We start from the raw sequence: 22,140 nt of genomic DNA on the forward strand, positions 1-22,140 counted from the left end.
CCCTTTCTTAGACATGCATAATACAGGGTACAATTTGCTCCAGCAAAAAATGACAAAATTGATATGAAAAAATATTAAAATCTAATTCATAATGATGGGGCTTCACTACACTGTTCTTTTACTTCTATTAGATTTGTATAAGTAACATCTGGACCAGGCATGGTGGCTCACACCTGTAACCCCAGCACTTTGAGAGGCCGAGGCGGGAGGATCACTTGAAGCCAAGAGTTGGAAACTAGCCTGGGCAACATAGTAAGACCGTGTCTTTACAAACAATGTTTTAAATAATTGGATGTGATGGCACATGGCTGTAGTCAGTCCCAGCTACTTGGGAGGCAGAGGTGGAAGAATCACTTGAGCCCAGGAGGTGTAAGCTACAGTGAGCCGAGATGGCACCACTGCCCTCCAGCTCTGGGCAACAAAGCAAGACCCTGTCTCAAATAAATAAATAATATCTAAATACAGAAACACGTGTATATAATTTGATAAGTACATAATAAAATAATTTATATAGCGATGAAAATGTTTAACATAAAAATATAAATATAAATGTTTCCACAAAGAAAAAGAAAAGTGTCAACAGATGGTGATTAAGGAAAGGATCTCCCCACATCCCTGCAGGCCCTGGCTTTGGTCCAGAGTATAACGAGGGAGTGAGAGATGCATTGGCAGCCTTCTGCAGACCTTAAGGAACTCAGCTGCCAGAACCATGCCTCTGCCTTATTTCCATTCCCCGTAAGGTCCTATGCTTAACTGGTGAATCCTTCCAAAATTGTGAAGAGCCAACATCTGTCTTCACAGCTTGCAAACTCCAAATGATCACCCTGTCCCCCATGAGTGAACCCTCCTTCTCCATGTATGCCACTAGTAAATGACTAACATTATCCTTTCCAAAGAGCAAAGCCAAATGGAATAAGCTCGGACGTGGTGTGCCGCATTATCAGCCCTGATAACAGACAGAGGACATCCAGGATGCTTCTCTTCATCCTTGTTGTCTTAGTCCGTTCTGGCTGCTGCAACAAAATACTGTAAACTGGGTGGTTTATCAGCAACAGAAATTTAGTGCTCATAGTTTCGAAGGCTGAGAAGTCCAAGATCAAAGCATTGGTAGATCTGGTGTCTGTGAGGGTCCCCTTCCTGGTTCATAGAATGGCCGTCTTCTCACTGTGTCCTCACAGGGTGGAAGGGACTAGGAAGCTCTCCTGTACCCTTCTAGAGGGCACTAATCCCATTCATGAGGACCCCACTCTCATAACCTTATCACCTCCCAAAGACCCCGCCTCAAAACACCCTCACAGTGGGGTTTAGAATTTAACGGATGAATTCAGGAGTGGGGGCATAAACCTTCAGCTCATAGCACTTATTGTAACACATAGATGTCCTCCATCGTCACACCACTTATAACCTATGCCAAGCGTGGTGGCTTAGGCCTGTAACCGCAGCAATTTGGGAGGCTGAGGTGGGTAGATCGCTTGAGTTCCAGAGTTCGAGACTAGCCTGGGCAACATGGTGAAACCCCATCTCTACCAAAAATACAAAAAAATAGTTGGGTGTGGTAGTGCATGCCTGTGGTCCCAGCTATTCAGGAGGCTGAGGCAGGAGAATTGCTTGAGCCCAGGAGGTAGAGACTGCAGTAACCTGAGATTGCTCACTACACTACAACCTGGGTGACAAATCAAGAGACTGTGTCAAAAACCAAGAGGAGTGGGGGAAGAGAAAAGGTGGCAGAGGGATCCACCTCTAAGTGGGCCCTTTCTGACACTATCTTTTCTGAAGTGGAGAGGTCAGTGGGCATCTTGGTTGTTCACCATCAAGGATGTAAACTCTCAAGGTCAGCCAAGCCCACACATAAATTGAAGGAAAGGGTTAACATATGGATGGAAGACATGGACGGGAGACTGAGAGGGGAGGAGGGAAGCGGTGGGCTAGGGTGTCGTGGAATGGCCACATCCCAGAACCAGAGCTAGGAGCAATAACAGGGATCAGACTCAGAGGGAACTAGAACATCCAAAGCTGCAGAGATGCTGGACTTCGGAGAAGCTGACAGGCTAAGCCTGCCCCGACTCAGAACAGCTGGTATGTGAGAGGAGCCAGCCAATGAGCCAGAGAGAGACCACCCAGTTGGGCGGGGAGCCTGTCTGCCAGTTGTGATGGGCGCTGGTGCATAACCCGCAAAGCCAGGCTGCTGAGACATGGCTGTTGTCAGGACCTTGGCCGGGAAGAGCCTCCTGTTGCCGGTGGATGGGCTGTCTGCCTGGCTCTCCCAACCCCACTCCAAGCTGCTTCTGTGATTGCACATAATTACAAAAAGCCCTGCCTGGGCAGGTGGATGTGAGGAGCAAGCTAATCCATGACTCTCAGCAGAGAACGGGAGCTCGCTGAAGATTGCCTTGTTGTGGTGGAATTACCCAGAATATTCAGGACGCCCAAAATGCCTCTCACCGAATGTCAGCTTCCGTGGCCCCTGGAGGTCTTAGATAAGTCTGGGACTTGCACAGTGTCTTGTGTTTCTTTCTATTTACTAATAAGGAAACAAACTGTGCCTTTTAGAGGTGATATGAATTGGCTCTGAAGCTAGGGAAGGTGGGAGTGCAACAGAGGAAGAGGAACACCCCGGTGCCTGTCTCTCCAGGCTGACTTCACCCCACCCGCACTCCCACAGGGGGAATCAGAGCTCCCTGGGCTTCTCTGCACAAATCAAAGACCCCATGACATGGGAGGCAGCCACGGCCTCCTCTGCTCCTGGCATTGTCAGGATGAAGAGAAGCTGGGGGAGGGACCAGCTCAGCAGGAGACCCTGCCAGGGCCACATGTCCTCCCAGAGCTCCTTCAACTCTCAGCAGCTCCCTGCCAACAGAGACCCAGCTTTGATGAATCTGCACATCAATGGCAGTCCCCACTGGGACTTCTACTGCCAGGGGCTCCTGTGTCATCTGTGAGAGACCAGTACAAACACATCATCTCTGCTGGGAAAACACAGGGAGGCACCTGCTCTACAGTCTACAGAGCCTCCTCTTCTGCAAATGGAAAGACAGGGTTCACATTCATTAAGTGTCTACTTTGCACCAGGCACTGTTCTAGGCTTTGGGATAACAAGGAAAACTCTCTGCACCCACAGACTATCCACCTGGAGCGGGGAAGGCAGGCAAGTCAGCAATGTTAATGCAATAAAGTGTGCCGGCTCCCAGAGGGGAAGTGCAGGCGCTGTGGAGCAGTGGATTCCAGGGGCCACACAGCTCTCCTAAGATGCAGCCACATCTAGGGGCAAGGACAAGGCCATCACTAAAAGCATCATCTCTCACTGCCTTCGTCTTGGAGAAGAAGGAAGCATAAGGCCGACTCTCAGGGGTTTGAGAAGGAAACTATAGTGTTAGCATCTTTGACCTGCTTCTTGGGCTGTATTGGTAAGGAGTCCCCAGGACAATCCTTACCTCGGACCCAGGCCCCTGAAAGCAAAGGATGTTTTGTAATGAGACAGCATTTTATGTATTACCAGACTATGCCCTAAAGTACTTGAATTCTGCAGGGCTTCAAAATAAAACTACCTGTTGCAAGTTGATTATAACATAGCACTCTCTATTTATGGAGAATTGGCTTTAGCACTCTACAGTGGGTAGAGTGAAGACCTGTACCTGGTCAATGAGCACGAGAATAACAGCAGCCGGTCACAGGAGCAGGCTGCACGGCCTCTCCGGGCAGCCCTAGAGTGACCGGGCACACACCTGCTGAGTCCTGCTGGCACAGCTCCTCCCTCCTATCCCTGACTGGACGAGGAAGGACCCCTTTTCTTCTGGGACCCAAAGGCTGCCAAAACAACTGTATCTCTTTCTCCACCATCATATTGACAGAGCCCTCCCCACGGTGGTGCACGGCAGAGCCCCTCCCTGAGGGATGAGAGCCCAGAGCTTTTACCTCTTCTCTTCAGTTAAGGGCCTGCCCCATCGTCCCCGCCGGGTCTCCGGAGATTCAAGGGCAGCACTGAAGCCACCTGGTGCTTGCCATACTTAGGAGTCATATTCCTATGAGGAACATTTATCTGGATCTACTTCCAGAAGAAGAAAATCAGTCCACAATCAATTAGGCTGACCCAGCGCCAACGCGCGCACGCTCGTGCGTACGTGCGTACGTGCGTACGTGCGTGCGTGCGTGCTTGCGTCTATTCTCCTTGGTATTTCATGTCTGCACGGAGCAGCAAGCTATGCAGGCGTAAGAATCTGCATAGAGCAACCAGCCCCGTCCCCATCTCTCCCTTAGGCCACAAGGCTGTGGCATCTGTTTTTTTTACCAACAACAAAGATGCCAGCTTTCACCTGTGAGCAAAACTAACCTGAACTGTATTTCCCCTCTAGCTGATCCAGCGCCAACGCGCACACGCTCGTGCGTATGTGCATGCATGCGTGTAATCTCCTTGGTATTTCATGTCTTCACAGAACAACAGGTAAGAATTCCCCTCAGTACAGTCCAGCAGCCTCCCCTGTCTGCAGATAAGGAAGAAAGCCCTGTTCTCCAGCATCCCCTGGGCTCCTTCCTGAAGGTGGCCTCCGGATGCAGCTTTTGGTCCACAGCAGGCCTCTCCTCTGAGAAATTAACCCACTTTTTTTTTTTTTTTTTTTAATCTTTCAGTAGTTTTACATTGTGCCGTTTCCCGAGAACATCATCTTTCCTAAAGCGTAAAAAGCCCAGGACTCAGCCTAGGTAGCATACCACAGGAGAAAGGCGGAAATCATTCTGGCTCACAGCTTTAATTGATTGCTTCCCCTCCACTGGGCCCAGAGGGCTTGGCTTACATAGCTCAGAGCTCAGTGTTGCTGAAAGAGACCCAGGGCTCCCCAGCCTGCTCTAATGAGACAGGCGAGGAACTCAAGGAATTACGACAGTCAAGAACGATATGAACAAGCAGTGAATCCCACTGGAGCATAAATGTTCACAAAATTGTAGAGAAGGGGTGACAAGAGGCAAGCAGTGGGGCAGAGAGTGTCACTGTGTCCGAAACCCCAGGTCAGACCAACACGCAGCACAGCCACTGCAAAGGAAAGAGACAAGGTTGAGTTCTTCCTTCTCAGGAGCTGGTGTGCTTTCACCGTCGATGCTCTCCTGCCTCACATCGGTATGACCTTTTCATCTCCATTCTCCAGTAAGTGCCTTGCTCAACCATGGGAAGCGAGGAAGGCCTTCGCTAAGTCATTAACTCCTGAGCCAGGGCACTACAGAAATGCAATTCCAAAAAAGCTTTAGACCCAAAAGGAGCTTCAAAAATAGATCTGTGCACATATATTCATACACACATACACACAATATATAAATATGTGTGTGTAGGAATATATATTCCTATAGATTCCTATATATGTGCATATATTTTTTCCTTTATATATATTTGTTTCTATATGCGTATATATATGCCTATATGTGTATATTTGTGTGTGTATTTTATGTTTTATGTACAACACAACCGCATTCCATTTTAGGTTCCACACTGTTGTCCAGGTATCTGTAGGAATCCACAGGTCTATTTCTAGGAAGGCCTTTCCTGGGCTACAGGAAAGAGGTCACTGGCATTCCCACTTTAAAGAAAAGGAAGCAGATGGGCACACACAACTGGGCACAGACAGCAATAACCTGGCCCTCTACTTCCACCACCTCAGAAGCAAGTCAAAGGCCAATGCCTTCCCCGCCTGGATCCTGGAGACGTCTCCACACTTCCTGCTGTCCCCTCTGGCCAGTAAAGGCCTCTGTCATATAGGGCTGCAGTGTCCACAGGGGAAGTACTCTGATTTTTTTCTGCAAAAACATTATGTGACTTGAACACAGTAAAAACAGTCATTCATTTCGCATCTTCATTCTACCTGTGGCAATTTCATCTTTGTTTCCTATGTCCTTTCATAGGTCCATCTAAGATAGCTGGTCTTAGAAGTCAGATGCTTTATATGGCACCCACCACCCACAACTCCATTTAAACTAACAAGGGCTTCCATCTCTGAAATGATCTGAAATGTAGCTGTAGCTTTATCTTTACGATGATAACAAAAATGTTTGGAAAACTGCATAATAGTTAAGACAGTCAATAGGAATAAGCACCACTCAGCAACTCCATGGTCCAAGAATTTCAGAGCACCATCAGCCAGCAGTTCATCAGACCTCAGGCCGTTTACCTCAGCCAGAGAGAGCTGCACCATGCCATCCTTGTCTTTGTCCAGAAGCCTGAATAGTTCTAAAATGCCAGAGAAGGAATAAAATTAGATAAGGCTGTTCCTGGACTTTGAAACAGTCAGAGAGCTGCCTCTGTCTACCCCATCCTCACCTGGGGAACTCCCCTTTCCCCTACACCCCCTCCCTCCAGGCCCCACCTAGCCCCAGGGACCTCAAAAAGCTAGATCCAGAGCACACAATGAGCTTTTGGGGGATTGGATGCCCCTGCCGAAACAGGCAAACCCCATTGCCAGCAGAGATGGTCCCTTTGGTGTCTCCACCCTCAGAAGCTTTATATCAGAAACGTGCAATTACTTTATCAGGGTGCAGTGTTGTCAAACAGACGGTGGTTGTCTTGCTTGTGGGTAATCCAGTCCATTAGCTTTGTCTCTGGCTAACTGACCTTAACCCACTACAACATAACACCTACGAAACCTCAGTGGAAGGAAAAATCCCTCCCTAATAAGATATCTAATCTCAAGGCCCAAGATGGCAAGAAAACACCTTCCAGAGAACACCCCCCATTTCTTTGCCGGAAGGTGGCACATGTTCTCAACATGATTCCTATTGAAAATCAAATATAGACACTAAAAGCCATCTAAGAATATTACTGAAATGCATTCATCTTGGCCCAGTGACTGCACACTATATTTGCATGATAGTTTCGATGGCAGCTTTGTAATCTCCAAAAACAGGCAGCCTCAGTCCTGGGTCTGGAGAGCCTGGACTTCCTCAGCCCCTTCAGGTTCAGCTGCCCCTCACCCCCAAGGTGCCAGCATTACAGAAGCCCTGTCTATTATTTTCTGGGCCCCCAGCCTCCTAAAGGCAATGTCTGTTTCTAAAGGTCCCTTGGCCCTGCCCACCTTGCACCTTGGGATTAATAGGGTGGGGTTGGAGGACAGAATGACTCACTGAAGAGGGTCTCCAGGCGGATCATACAAGCCACAAAGCTGTCAAAGTCGATGCCAAGCTTGCTGCATGCATATCGCAGGGCAATGGTCTGCTGTACCTGGCTGTTGAGGGTGAAACCTGAGGGCAGAGGGGGCCTGGGTCACAGGTGGAGTGGAGAACTCAGCACTGTCTCCCATAAATAGTCAAGGAGCTGACATCGTGGGGGCCCCCCTGTGGTTCTGTATCAATCTGCAAACCAGGCCTGACTCTGCCTTCTCCAGGGAATTCCAGAAGGTATCTGCCATCCATCCCTCTCCTTGTAGCTGCTCCACATCAGGGTCACCCTCATTCCAGAGCTAGCACTAGCACCAGCACCAACTCAGCCATGGGTCACATCAGCAAGTCAAAGCAGAGGAGGTGAGGGTGCTGCCTGTCTGTCCAGTTCCTGTCCGTCTCCATAGCCCCATCCTCTGTAATTGCCGTCACCTTCCCAGTAACAGGCAGAGACCTTGGAAAAATTCTAAAGTATTATGCTGTATGGAATCCAGCAATATTCTGCCCTTCCTGGACAGGGAAGCTACTCAACAAAGCTCTGTTGTTGCCTTGATATCCTATATAAGATAGTTACAAATGATGATCATTAACAATCATCATGAGAATAAATATTTACAATGTGCACACCTGGATCCCAAGACACTGTCTACAGATGTGTTCTCACCTGCCTTCCTGAGGGCTGTCCTCATCTCATGGGCATCCATGGTACCTGAGTGGTTATAATCAGTTTCCCGATAGATCTCCTAAAGCAGGAAAGAAACCTAAGTAGAAAACAACCATTCACGGCCCCTGCTAGAACCATCTCCCTCCACTGCACTGCTTCCTCAAAAGGCCAGGGACACATTCAAAAAGAGACCCTATTCACTCCTCCCAAGAAGGATTCAGAGCAAGGTTAAGAGCTTGGCCAGTACTGGCCCCTTTGCTGTCTGAATAGCAGGCTTTCAAGGCAGTGGTTGGCATGAGAGTCTCTCATTGCCTTCTTGCTCTGTCCTGAACAATGCGCCCAGGTCTCGATAGTTTTGACCATGATTAAGGATGTGGTCAGACTACAGTAGACCAGGAATAAGTGTAAGGGAGGATTAGAACAGAGGAGAGGAACCAGAGCCCCGAGGATGCCCAGGAGGAAGAGAAGAGTTACCAGATACTTCTGAATCTTCAGCCAGAGCGTCTTGAATTCCACCGGCCCCAGAGTGCCAGTTCCATTGCTCTAGGCACGTTAAAGGCCAACATGATCAAGTCCAAATTTTACATGCCTTATGGATTTCTTTTCCTTGTGATCTTGCATGAGTGCCTTAAGGCCTTAGTGAACCTTCCATGTCTGCGGCAAGCAGAGCAGTGAGGGTGGCAGTGGGTAACATGTGCAAATAAAGATTAGAAAGTCAAACACACACCAAGACCCTCCTCTGAGGCCAGGCACAGAGCTAGGAACAAAGAGCAAGTGGTGAGCTGGCCAATCTGTGATATCATGAACACCCTAATCATCCCAGTTTATTTACAGGGTAGAGCTGTATCATCTGTAAATTCGCTTCTAGATTTACCTTTCTGTGATTGATCGTTGAGCTAGTTAAGTTTGTTGGAATGTCAAAACATTGTGGGAAAAGCCATCGGAGCCAGGGACCATGGGATTGGGAGTCTAAGCAACAGGATTGGCTCATAGGCCTCTATACAGCCAAAACAGGCAGGTGTCATGAGAGATTTTTTGTGTCCAACTTACATTCACTCGTCAATTTTTTTTTTCTTTTTTTTTTTTTTTTTGAGACAGAATCTCTTGCTGTTGCCCAGGCTAGAGTGCAATGGCATGATCTCAGCTCACTGCAACCTCTACCTCCTGGGTTTAAGCAATTCTCCTGCCTCAGCCTCCCAAGTAGCTTGGATTACAGGCACCCACCACCACACCTAATTTTTCATATATATATATTTTTAGTAGAGATGGGGTTTCACCATGTTGGCCAGGCTGGTCTTGAACTCCTGACCTCAAGTGATTTGCCCGCCTCAGCCTCCCAAAGTGCAACAACTATTTCGTTTTAGCACTGTGTTAGTCAGTAGGGATTTGGTTTTGAACTGCACTTACACTCCTAAAGTTAAGTCTCTTAGAGACTCTACAATTTTCTCACCAATCACAATGAATCAATAAACAGTATGTAGGTTACAGCACCAACGTTAAAATTTTGAAACAGCCCCAGCTACTCGGGAGGCTGAGGCAGGGGGATCACTTGAGCCCAGGAGTTCAAGGCTTCAGTAAGCTCAGATCATGCCTGCGCATAACCACTGCACTTTAGCCTGGGAAGCATAACAAGACCCCATCTCTGAATAAATAATCAGAATTCTAAAACAGGCTATCACTCTCACCTCCTTTAACTAGCCAAACAAAAAGTCTTATAAGCCTCACCCTTTAAGAAAGTCTGTGATCTTGGATCTCTGCTCCACACTGAGTGCTCAATGCATCATAGACTTCAAATCTTTACTAATCATTCAACTAACACCTCTCAGAAGAGTAGTGTGCAAAGGAAGCTAACACTCGGGGCTAGGTACTCTGCATACTCGCATCTCATTTCGTCCTAACAATAGCCACATCAGCTAGATATCTTCATCCCATTTTCCAGGAGAAACTGAAGTTCAGAGCATTTACTAACTTCCCCAAATTTATATACCTCAGTGAGTGGTACAGACAGAATTTAGACCCCTGGCTGTTTCAAAGCCTTTGTCCCAGAACACCAGTGGTCTTCAATTCCAGATAAAATTGCCTGCAGAGACCACACCTGTGGAACCAGGATCTCCAGGAATAAGGGTTGGTTGGTTGGTTTTGTTTTGTTTCGTTGTTGTTGTTGGAGACAGAGTCTAACTCTCTTACCCAGGCTGGAATGTAGTGGCATGATTTCTGCTCACTGCAACCTCTTACCTCCCAGACTCAACGATTCTTGTGCCTCAGCCCCCCCAAGTAACTGGGATTACAGGGATGTGCCACCACACTTGGTTAATTTTTGTGTTTTTAGTAGAGACAGGATTTCACCATGTTGGCCAGGCTGGTCTCTAACTCCTGGCCTTAAATGATCTGCTCACCAAGGCCACCCAAAATGCTGGGATGACAGGCATCAGCAACCGCCAGTTTTTCAAATGTTTTTCTTTTTTCCTATTACTTTGTAGGACATGTGAAAGACTGTATTGTCAAACTGTATTTTTAACACCCCAGGGGTGATAAAGTACTGACACATGCTATAGTACTTGAAACGTCATGTTCAGTGAAAAAAAAGCCAATCACAAAGGACCACACATTGTAGAATTTCATTATATGAAATGTCCACAATAGGCAAATTTATAGAGACAGAAGGTAGATTAGAGGTTGCCTAGGGATAGGGTGGGAGTTGGGGGAAATGGAGAGCGACTGCTAATATGAGTACGGGGTTTCTTTCTAGGGTGATGACAATGTTCTAAATTATGTGAAGACCGTTGCCCAACTCTGATACCCAAAAGCCATTGACTGATCTACTTTAAATGGGTACATTGTATGTTATGTAAACAATGTCTCAACAGAGCTGTAATTTTTTTTAAGGACTCCATGGGTATTACTGCTGATGCAGAACCATTGCCCCACACCACCTAAACTAGAATAAAAACTCCTGAAGTGTGGCAGACAGTCACACTCCTCTTGGACTGTGAGAGACAGAAATACCACTGGGAATAATGAGTGGGTAGATTAAAAGGCAACTCTCAAATCTAAACGGAAGTCAACAGGCAGGGTTTGATGAGAATAATTCAGAAACCAAGGAACTATTTGCAACAAAGTAAATCAACATTGAACAGTTCCTTGTGGTCCTCAAATTAAATTGTTAAGCACAGAGAAAAGACGCGAGCGCTAAAGAGCCCCAGCCTCATGCAGGAAGTGACCACCTGAAGCTCAGACGCCAAAAGATAGCATCAGCCCTCCATGGCAGATCAGCCCCACAGAGGTGGGCACACATGCTCTGTCATCTGGAACCACTCTGCATGACACCCACCCAAAGGAAAATCCTTCCTCCCTTCCCACAGTTAATGAAAGAACCCACAGTAAAGATCATCATGGATGAACAGACAGAGCTCATTGTGGATGATGCCCCAAGGAACTGAGAAGTACCCTCCAAGGCTCCAATTTTTAAAGAAATCGGCTTCACCATCAGCACTGTGATGAATGGCAACCTGGACATGCTGTAGGCAAAGCTCTAAGGAAGTGATGTTACCCATTCACCTTCTGTGACTTCACACCTAGAAGGTCCCTTCCACCTAGAATGCCCTAACCTTCTCCATTTCTTCCCAAAAACTACTGCTCATTTGCTATAGACTGAATGTTTTTGTCCCCCAAAATTCATATGCTAAAACCCAATCCACATGTGAGGTTATTAGGAGATGGGGCTTTGGGAGGTAATTAGGTCATGAGGGTGGGACCCTCATAAATGGAATTAGTGCCCTTATAAAAGGAACCCCAGGAAATGCCCTCATCCCTTCTAGCATGTGAAGTTATAGCAAGAAGATGCTATCTGTGAACTAGGAAGCTGGCCCTCATCCACCGCAAAATCTACCAGCACCTTGATCTTGGACTTCTCAGCCTCCAGAACAGTGAGAAATAAATTTCTATTGTTTATAAGCCACTCAGTTTATGGTCTCCTGTTACAGCAGCTGATACAGGCTAACACAGCATTCTTCAATATCCAGTGAGGGCTAAATTAGATCAGAGAGAACAAACAGGTTTTATCTCATGTGATAATTCTAAACTATCAGTAGTGGCTGTCCACAAGCCACGTTAAGATTCTAAAGCAAAGATCGGACAGTGATAGGGAGAGCTTGGGAAGCAGGAAGCAGTAGAGGGTGGAGGGTGGGGGCGGGTGGGAATGCAGAAGAGGAGGAAGATCGAAGCAATGAACAGAGTGTGGAGGGAGGAGGTGCACAAATGCCCCATGCTTGCTACCTCCAGATTACATGATTTTAAACAAGTCACTTAAACGCTGCACACCTCGGTTTCTTCACCTGTGAAATGGAGATCATCTTAAGCTTTTTGAAGCACATCCGCAATATGATACATTTTTCCTTTGAGGTTTCAAGTACAATCCCTGAGGTATGTTCCATGCCGCTCATTCCCCTTCTCATTTCTTACCTTTCCCTTCCTTCTAACTGGAAAAGGTGGAGGAGTCTTTAAAAACAGGATTAAAGTGAAAAAAAAAATATCTAACATTGAAAGGATACATCCAACAGACTGATCATTTCCCTGCAGGTATTGATGTTGAATCCATCGAATTTTATGTCTGCTCCTAAAGATTTCAATAGAAAAGGGGAGTGGGAATCACGATCATTTGAAGGCAAGGGAAAAAACCTCCAGAGCGGAAGACGCCCAAAGATACCATCCAAGAGTCTGGAGCCAAACTGGGGCTCTGCCAAAAGGGGACAGCATCATGTCAGGCTTGTGGGCAGATAGCCCTGAGCCTCCGGGTACCCTGGGAGACAGGACAGATGAGCATCGGCATCAAAGCACAGCATCTGAACCTTGGCTTGGCTCCCCACAAGCCACAGATGTCAGCAAATTAATATCTCTGAGCTTTAATTTCCTCCTCCATAGGAGGAATTTAAATAATCATAACAGCAACAATGACCATACTTGCCCCAGAGACTGGTTGGGCATTTACTGAGATAATAGAAAGGAAGTTTTAGCCTAGGCTTGATAAATGATAAGTTCTTAATGAAACAGTGAACTTTATATGGCTAGGTATTGCTCTAAGCACTGTACACCTCCTCTCCAAAATAACTCCATGTGGGAGATGCTATCACTGTACCCATTTAATAGATCAGGAAACTGAGTCCCAGAGAGATTGTATGATTTGCTTAAAGTCACAAGCAGTAGGGAGCAGAGCTAGGAGTTAAATGCAGGCCAGCTGGTTCCACAGCCTGAGCTTTTAATCACAACACACAGCTGCTCAATGATAGCTGCTATCTTTCCTTACTAAATTGCAGGCATGTCACTGGCCTCCAGCCATCCCTGGCCTCCATCCTCACCTTCCTTACATCTGGGAGCCAAGACAGGTGCCAGAGACTCTGCAGCCCCCTCTCTTTCTCTCCACTCTTCAACAACGGCAGGAGCAAGAGTGGTGTGGAGAGGGGATGGGCCTGTGATCTGAGCCCTGGGGGGCCCATGCTTGGCTGTCCTGTCTCCCAGGGTACCAGGAGGCTCAGGGGTATTTGCTCAATGCTGGGTTCTTCCCCAGGAGGGGTATGACTTAGCTCCTGGGCCAAGCCCCTGCTTCCTGCCTTCTCAAGCCTAGTCCTGCTGCAGTGGATGAATGAGAGCCCATCACTAACTGGAAGACTTAACCTGGCCCATCCCTGGACCCGCAGGGAAACAAGCACCCTGCAGCCTCCTGTGGGACTGTGGCTCAGAGGGGAGATGCAAATCTTTCCTCCTGAGTGGAGTTTGACCCTCTGACAGCTCTGAGGCTTGCAAAAATCGGAAGATGGGGAACTGAGTACAGTCTAGGAGAGTCAGAACCATCCGTTCCACCCTCCCTCCCCCAAAATGCACTACAGAACAAGATCTTTCATCTGCAGGGGTTTCCACGGTATCCAAGTTATTAATTTTGTGAAAAAATTTCACTTAAGTCAATCCCAGCCCAGCTCTTTTTCTCCTGGGACTCAGCCTGCAATTTCATTTGACACTACGGGGCTTTGTTCCTGCAGGGGCTGGCTGGTCGCCAGCACCAGCCCCGCCTTCACCTCCACCCTCACCTCCCCCTTAAACCCTGCCTCTCCTGCTACCCTCTTGTCTTGCTGGACTGAATCAGGACCCCTGGGGTTAGCACCAAACCCTTTCTCCCATGTGTGGTTCTCGCAGACCAATGCCTGCCTGCCCCTCCCTCACCCTGCCCCAGCATCTACAGACTTTCTCAAAGACCCCAAGGAGGAACTTACGCTTGGAAAATGCCTCATTCAAAAGCATCTTGAGTGCATTGGCAGTGATCTCAGAACCCTAGAAAGGGGAACCCAAATGCAAATCACGTCAGGCCTGACAGGCTGTTTCAAGACAGTGAATTAATGAAGCGCTTCCTCAGAGTCAGACACCGGGTCCACTGGCCCTGTGATTTTAAAAGCAGGTGACATCTTTAAAAACTCAAATTCTCCACTTCCTCTGGGGACCGCAGCAGCCTGGCCAGAGGTGTGTTAGTGCCATGAGTGTGGTACACACCGTGGCAGAAGGCTGCTGTGCCAGGCTCCTGCTGCCTTTCAGAGGGCTTGCTTGAACAGAGACAAAGTAATAGGAACAGCAGTGATAGGATTGAACACAGATACGCCCCAGGCAGTGTGGAAGATCCTTAAACCCTCAGAGCGATTCTGCAGCCACTTTTGGCTACAGAAGCCATGATTTTGTAAACTGCTGAACACCGCATACATACAACGATGTCATTTGTCATTTTCATGTTATGTAATTGCTTGTGGTTTGTAGCTACCAAGAGGCAGAGCTGGACTTGCAAACCTAAGGTTGGTTGACCCCAAAGTGCCAGTTTTCCCCACCGCACCTACAAGAGTTGGTATTTCACACAGGAGCCCATCTCAAACTGGGGGCAGAGATTGAGAGAACAGGATATTCTGTGTGCATCTGAGCTGGGGAAGAGTCATTCCTTACTCTCAGATGGAAGACAGATCTCAGGCAGGATGACCAATGAAAGGCAGAGAAGGGGTGCTGGGCTGAGGTCTGGGTCCCAGTCTGAACTCAGCCCTTATTTATCATGTGACTTTAGCCGAGTCAAGTCATTTTCTTTCTTTCTTTTTTTTTTTTTTTTTTTTTGAGACGGAGTTTCACTCTTGTTGCCTAGGCTGGAGTGCAAAGGCGTGATCTCAGCTCACCACAACCTCCATCTCCTGGGTTCAAGCAATTCTCCTGCCTCATCCTCCCCAGTAGCTGGGACTACAGGCACGAACCAGCATGCCCAGCTAATTTTTATATTTTTAGTAGAGACAGGGTTTCACCACTTTGACCAAGATGGTCTCAATCTCTCGACCTTGTGATCTGCCCACCTTGGCCTCCCAAAGCGCTGGGATTGCAGGTGTCAGCCACCACGCCCGGCCAGGAGCCGAGTCATTTTCTATCTTCCCATCCCCCACTAGCCAGGCTCCGGCAATTCTACTAAAAGTGAGAGAGGCAAGAGCTGCACAAAGCAGTGTCTCCTCTGAGGACAACTGGCCTCACCCAGCAGAGTGGTCAGTCCCAATAAAAGGACCTGAGGACCTGGGGTGGGCGTGTGGCTCCTGCCGAGGCGGGTGGATCACCTGAGCTCTGGAGTTCAGACCAGCCTGGCCAACATGGTGAAACCCTATCTCTACTAAAAATACAAAAAATTAGCTGGGCGTGGTGGCGGGCGCCTGTAATCCCAGCTACTCAGGAGGCTGAGGCAGGAGAATCGCTTGAACCTGGGAGGCAGAGATTGCAGTGAGCCGAGATGTCACCACTGTACTCCAGCCTGGTTGACAGAGCAAGACTCCATCTCCAAAAAAAAAAAAAAAAAAAAGACCTGAGGCCTCTCTAAAAAGCTTCTGGGACTAGACCACCCCCATTAGCCTGCCAGGAAAGAAATGGGATGACAAGGGTCTTCATTTGGACCTTGACCTCATCTCTTATGAGGACTTGTGCCTTCAGCCAGCTCCTCAATCTCTCTGTGCAGGTCACTTTACCCGCAGAGCAAGGAGAGTGACCAGTACCTCCCCACACAGCCAGACAGAAAAGCAAGACGAGATGCATGAAGAACTACGCAAATACGAGCTTTTCCTTTCATCTTTCTTGATGGTCTTAATAAAATATAGCCCCTTGGCAGCTAAGGAAACAAGGTTTTGTTAGCAAAAATACTGACCTGCGAATCCATCTAAAACATAAATTGGCACATCTTTGCAAGGGTTTTATTCAATGGCTTTGCAAAGGAACTGTTCCCAGGTTTTATTTCCTGCGAGGGATTCTGATGCCTTTTCTTCTATTCTATCTTTAAGTCGCCCTGAGCTTCCCTGGGCGGTGGAGACCATTGTTTTTTCCACTCCAGGGTCCTTTCCGCACACTTCATTATCCTCCAGAGAGCAACACATTCGCTGTATTTATGGGGCCGGTTTTGACATTTCAAGTCCCGGCTATCTTTGACTTATGGCCCCCACAGGGCTGCTACCAAAGTAAACTTAAGCCAGGGCGGGCGAGAAGGACCAGGGGCTGCTGCTTTCTCTGCTCCAAGTGCCCATGTTACATTCACGTCCAGGCAAAGCCTGGATTCCTCAGGCCGCTGGGCTCCCGGAGGGCGGGCAGGGCTGCATGAGAGTGACAGGGAACAGGGCCAGTCCCGCACCCCGATCCCAGGCCAGGCTAGCCGAGCTGCCTTCCACTTCGGCTGGGCAATCCCCCACTGAAGGATCTCGATTTGGAAAGGTTTTGCCATCCCTGCTTTTTAGTGAGAGATCCCGATCTGACAAGGCCAATTTGCAAACAGAAAGCCTTTTGGCAGGACCTGGAGATCTGGCTGTTCTATTTTCTCAAGAGTCGGTCAACACAGCCAGGTAAGTGACATTAGGACCAATTCCCCAGCGATGCAGGAAAGGTCCTTAATCTTAAGACAGGATGGTGATGGACACAGAAGCTGGGAGCCCCTGAGACCTGCAGTCTCATCCTTTTTACTCCTAAAGACCTCAGGGAATAATGATTGAAGTGACCTGAGCATTCTTGCACATTCTCCTGCCCACCTGGGAAGCCATGTCTGCCCTCCACTCACCTTCCCTGCCAGCTTCTCGAACAGGCTCTTGAACTGGCCATCTTCCAGATCCACCTCACTGGGATGCGGCTAAAAGGAAGGACATTTGCAAAGTTAAAATGGGAACCATCAAGGAGAATGAAAGACGAAGATTTAAAATCCATTCCTTTATCCATCAGTGTCTATGATGCACCTACTGTGTGCCAGGCTTTGGGCTAAGTGGGGGCATGTGGTGTTAAACCCAGAGATATCCAAGGTCCTGGCCCCAGGGAGCTTACAGTCCAGCAGGGATGAGCAGGTTGGCAGCACTGGGGCCTAGCAGTTTCCTCTCTAAGTGATTTGGGGGAGTGAGCCCCACCAACCCTGAATTTCTGTTTACAACTGAACCACTTTCAGAAAATGATGCTGACACCAGAAAATCTTGGTCTGAATCTATGCGCTCCCGAGGGAATCACTGATAATTTTCCAGGGAGTCTGTGAACTCCAAAAATGGCATGAAAACTTGGGGTCACATTTAAATGCATTTTTGGCCGGGTGTGGTGGCTCACACCTGAAATCCTAATACTTTGGGAGGCTGAGGCGGGCAGGCCACGTGAGCCCAGGAGTTTGACACTAGCTTGGGCAACACGGTGAAACCCTATTTCTACAAAAAATACAAGAATTAGTTGGGTGTAGTGGCACACACCTGTAGTCCTACATCTACTTAGGGGGCTGAGGCAGGAAGGTTGCTTGAGCCCAGGAGGTTGGGGCCACAGTGAGCCAAGATTGTGCCACTGTACTCCAGCCTGGGTGACAGAGTGAGACCTCTTCTCAGAAAAAAAAAAAAAGAAAAAAAAAAATTCTTAGCTTTCATCAGATTCTCAATGAGCAAGCAACATGATTTCAAAAGTAGTTGAGAACACGGCCTAGTAAAAAGAGCAGAACTAGAACCCAGGAGACTGGAGTTCACAGAGCAGACTGGCCCCTTACTCAACACCATCTCGGGGCTCTGGACATCTGTGGCCTCCACTCTGATGTGGATTTAACCAGACCATTTTCATGGGGCCATTTTGAGAATCAAATGAGAGCTAATGTGGGTCAAAGTCCTTTGGAAATTACAAACTGTTATATGAATGCTTCTGCCCAGAGACTTTCTGATGTGACAATGGGCTTTGCCCAAAATTGAACAATGCCCACTGTCACCACCAGACAGAACGGAAAAGTGACAGCTTTCCAGATGACATGAAGTTTTCGGAAAGCTGGGTCAGTTTCTTCCAAAACTGTCACTAAGATGAATACGAACAGCCCAGTATGGCCTGATGGTGCTGTGCTCATGAGGATATCGACTGTAATAATAATGCTTGTCTTTGTTGAGTGCTTACTACCTGCCAGGTACTTTGCATGGATTATTTCATTTAATATTCATGACTTCCCTGTGAGGATATTAATGCCTACCATGCTGTTTACATAGAAGATGTGAAAATCTAAAGATGCATCTAGAGTTTTAGAAAAAAAATGATAAACACATCTATCTCATCACACATCTATGACTTTAAAGTGGTTTTGTAGGAAAAAAAACATATCATTCATGTAATACAGTATACCAAAATCTTGTGGGATGTCCATAAATTCCGGACATGGAGTAATATTCTAGTATGCTGGGGGAAAAGCACAAAATTACATATAAAAAACAACAAAACAGTATATGGATATGGACACACACAGGTACATAGCAGGCACCCCGTCTCTAGGGGCTATCATTGCACACAAGGGAATGTTTGGATGCTGGGAATGAGGAGAACGTGTGTATATGGTTGCAAATGTGGTGCTTCGCAATTTGTTCATTCAAAAAAAAGATTTACCGAACACCTGGCACATGGTGGGAACCGTTCAGAACCCGTGTCTGAATGCAATGGTGAACAAGGCATAGTTTTTGTTCTCAAGGAACTTATTATAGTGGAATTTTCTATTTCTCTGATACAATCTCTATGAAAACATTTTGCAAACGGTATGGCAGCATGGCAAAAGCAAGGAATTGTGTTCTTCCTGTTATTCCTTATATCACATGTTGGCAGTGTCTTTACAACCCTGCTCAAAGTGAACACGGCTAAATTCCAAGAGTGTGTTTATTCACCCTGTAATTTCTCCTTCCCTCATTCAGAGCAGGTGATTATGCTCTTTGTTTTTTTGTGTTTTTTTTTTTTTGTTTTTTTTTTTTTTTTGAGACGGAGTTTCGCTCTTGTTACCCAGGCTGGAGTGCAATGGCGCGATCTCGGCTCACCGCAACCTCCGCCTCCTGGGCTCAGGCAATTCTCCTGCCTCAGCCTCCTGAGTAGCTGGGATTACAGGCACGCGCCACCATGCCCAGCTAATTTTTTTGTATTTTTAGTAGAGACGGGGTTTCACCATGTTGACCAGGATGGTCTCGATCTCTCGACCTTGTGATCCACCCGCCTCGGCCTCCCAAAGTGCTGGGATTACAGGCTTGAGCCACCGCGCCCGGCCCTGATTATGCTCTTTGAATGTCCAACTGTCTGTGACTTGAGCAACGAGGAAAATGGAAGTTCCTGAAAGCAATAGCTCTTCTTGTCTTCTGTAAAGTCCTGCATCCCCTGAGGACATTATCTGAGTGGGGTGGGGTGGGGTGTGTGTGTGTGTGTGTGTGTGTGTGTGTGTGTGTGTGTATGTGTGTATGTATGTGTGTGTGTGTGTGTCAGTCACAGCACAGTGGTGCCCTAAAAAGAAAAATCAGGGTTTCCCTGAGACCAAGAAGACATTGAAAGTCCATAGGATCTTGGGATATGGGAACCCTTGAATGACTCCATAGCCATGCCCTAGTACCTCAGAAGACTGGCCTGGGGACTCCAGTTCACCGAAGATTCCAGGCCTCATGCTGACCACAGAAGTCCAAGAGCTGTCAGTCATAAAGAAACCTGTGAGCTGATCAATGTGGACCCATGACCAGAACTGTGGACTCCCTGTTGCTTGGGGGCTTTAGAAAATCCCAATATCATGGGATGTGGAGATCGAAAGCCCCGGTAGTGACTAGGATGAAACTCCTGCCAACCTGGTGCAAGAGGGGCTTAGCATCCATTTCAGTCTATTTAGCAGAATCCTACCCTCCCCACCAAAAAAAAATGAGAGAGGATAATTCTCAGCACCTGAATTCAGGCTCAGCTCCATACTCTACACTGGAAAACTGAAGCCTTTCTAATATACCTGGGACCCACAATAAGATATGCCACCATGAGTGATAAATCCTCCTGGGGACAGTGAGAAGGCTGAGCTGGCATCAGCAACTGAGTCGAGGGGTAGGAGGGAAAATTCTACCCAGCTCAGATTGCCAAGAACCACAAGCACAGAAACGGTCTCTGGCGCCAGTAATTGCCACCGACTTCAGGCAGGGGGCGCTGTTGACCACTGGCTGAACTATAGTGCCCATGGAAGCAGTCACACCAGTTTAGAAACTAACTGGAATCTTAAAAAAACAGACATGGGGCATGCATTTTCTATCTGATAAACTCACACCACAAAACCCCAGGGCAAGATGGATTCTTATTTGGCACCATCTCATGCGTCGGCAGAAAAACAAGCTTGTAAATTTGACACGTGTCAAGTCACAGAATATGTCTGCCCCCACATCCATTCAGCCAAAGATGCCAAGCCCAGCACCTGGGGGCACTCCATGTGGCATCTGCAACCAGAGACACGTCAGTGCTGTTGGGTAGACTGAACAGAGGGGTGGAAGCTGGGCCTCTGCCCTCATGAAGGTGGTCCTCCTCCACCCCAGGCCACAGACACAGCATGGCCCTCAGGGAGCAGTGGCACCCAACATACCCAACATCCGCCACACCCATCATCTGAGGGCAAGGAAAGTACATTGAAGACACAGTGAGGGATAAAGGAAGTGAGGCGGTGAACCCACATCTCAAACCCCACATATTTCTTCCTCCAAAGTCTGCTCAGAACTTACCTCCTCCATGGGGCCTTCCCAGACTAGGCACTCCCCCAGCACCCCTTGGACTACACATACTCAAGTTCAGATGGGTTTCCAGCACGTTATTTTCTTCATCTTTCTCATATACTTTCATCATTTGTCCTCCAAAAGATTGGAGGTCAGTCCAAGAGCAGGAGGCTGGATCTATTCTCCCATGGACTGCTCTATCCTGCACAGAACAACTGAGGCACAGTGGTGCTCTGTCTATGAGTCCTGCTTATCAAACGTGGAAGATGATGCTAAGACCTCCCCCAGGAGATAAGGATACATTACAGAGCATGGGTTCCAGCGCTACTTCTGTCTCATCTTCATCAGGAAGAGACAGGAACTAGAAAATGTTGTGACCCGAACTAATAAGAAGTTACCATCCTTAATACACAAAGAATTCTGAGGAATGTCAGAGTTTGGCATACAAAAAGATTGAATACCTCATGTGGGTTTCCAGCTACCACATCCCCAACTTCTCTGAAATACAAAGAAAGAAATAAACCAAACATAAGTAAAAAGTACAACTAATGGCTGGGTTCCTTTAGGAAGACTTTGGCTGTCCTGAGAGATTGACCTTGCACCCTAGACTTAATTTCCTACTAAAAACTGCATAAACAGAATATTTAACCAGAATCTCTACCCCTCGCTGCCTCAACCTCCACCCCACCCTGAGTTTTTCATCAGAGATGAGAGCTTCCAAGTGCAATTGGCCATTCAAGGATTCTAGAATGTTCACCCTTGATGGATCACTCCCAAGGAGAAGAGTGGTAACTGGGGTAAGGTAGGGAGAGAATTCCCAGAAGAGTGATCCCTGTTTAAATGTCCTCTGGGGACTGAGCCAGCAACCCCACAGCCCTTGCAGGTATGGATAGATGTTGTGTGTGCTGTGATGTGTGTGTGTATCATATGTACATGGTGTGTGTGAATGGTACGTGTATAGTGCATATGTGGTATGAGTGTGTGCTGTATGATTGTGTGGAGTGTGTGTAGTATATACATGGTGTGTGTGAGGGGTGTACTGTGTGTGTACTGTAAGATGTGTAATGTGTGTGGTGTGTGCAATGGTGTGTGGTATGTAATATGTGGTATGCATGTGTTTGTAGTATGCAGGCTATGTGTGTGGTATAAGTGTCGTGTTTATGCTATATATGTGTGGTGTGTAAGTGTAGTGTATATGGTGTGTGTAGAATGTGATGTGTGTGATACATGGTGTTCATGTGTGTGTGGTATATGGCGTACGCATGTGCATGATGTGTATATGGTATAAGTGGCATGTGTATAGCGTATAGTGTATGACTGGTGTGTAGT

General features: G+C 47.4%; 1 protein-coding gene across 2 annotated transcripts in view; it reads right to left on the bottom strand.

Moving 5' to 3' along the window:
• Positions 1-521: 521 nt before the first annotated feature.
• The window catches only part of CAPN8 (calpain 8), a 76,703-nt gene continuing 55,084 nt past the window's right edge, over positions 522-22,140 (bottom strand). For both annotated transcript variants that reach the window (XM_074385242.1, XM_003930316.4), the window contains 9 exons: positions 21,273-21,309; positions 16,890-16,958; positions 14,059-14,116; positions 12,346-12,410; positions 8,270-8,338; positions 7,796-7,874; positions 7,099-7,215; positions 6,150-6,208; positions 522-5,023 (listed from right to left, as the gene is read on the bottom strand). In XM_074385242.1, the coding sequence (XP_074241343.1) occupies positions 5,000-5,023; positions 6,150-6,208; positions 7,099-7,215; positions 7,796-7,874; positions 8,270-8,338; positions 12,346-12,410; positions 14,059-14,116; positions 16,890-16,958; positions 21,273-21,309 (577 nt within the window). In that variant the 3' untranslated portion in view covers positions 522-4,999. The remainder of the gene's footprint in view (positions 5,024-6,149; positions 6,209-7,098; positions 7,216-7,795; positions 7,875-8,269; positions 8,339-12,345; positions 12,411-14,058; positions 14,117-16,889; positions 16,959-21,272; positions 21,310-22,140) is intronic.

This window comes from Saimiri boliviensis, chromosome 14 (assembly GCF_048565385.1).
Source record: "Saimiri boliviensis isolate mSaiBol1 chromosome 14, mSaiBol1.pri, whole genome shotgun sequence".
Taxonomy (NCBI): domain Eukaryota; kingdom Metazoa; phylum Chordata; class Mammalia; order Primates; family Cebidae; genus Saimiri; species Saimiri boliviensis.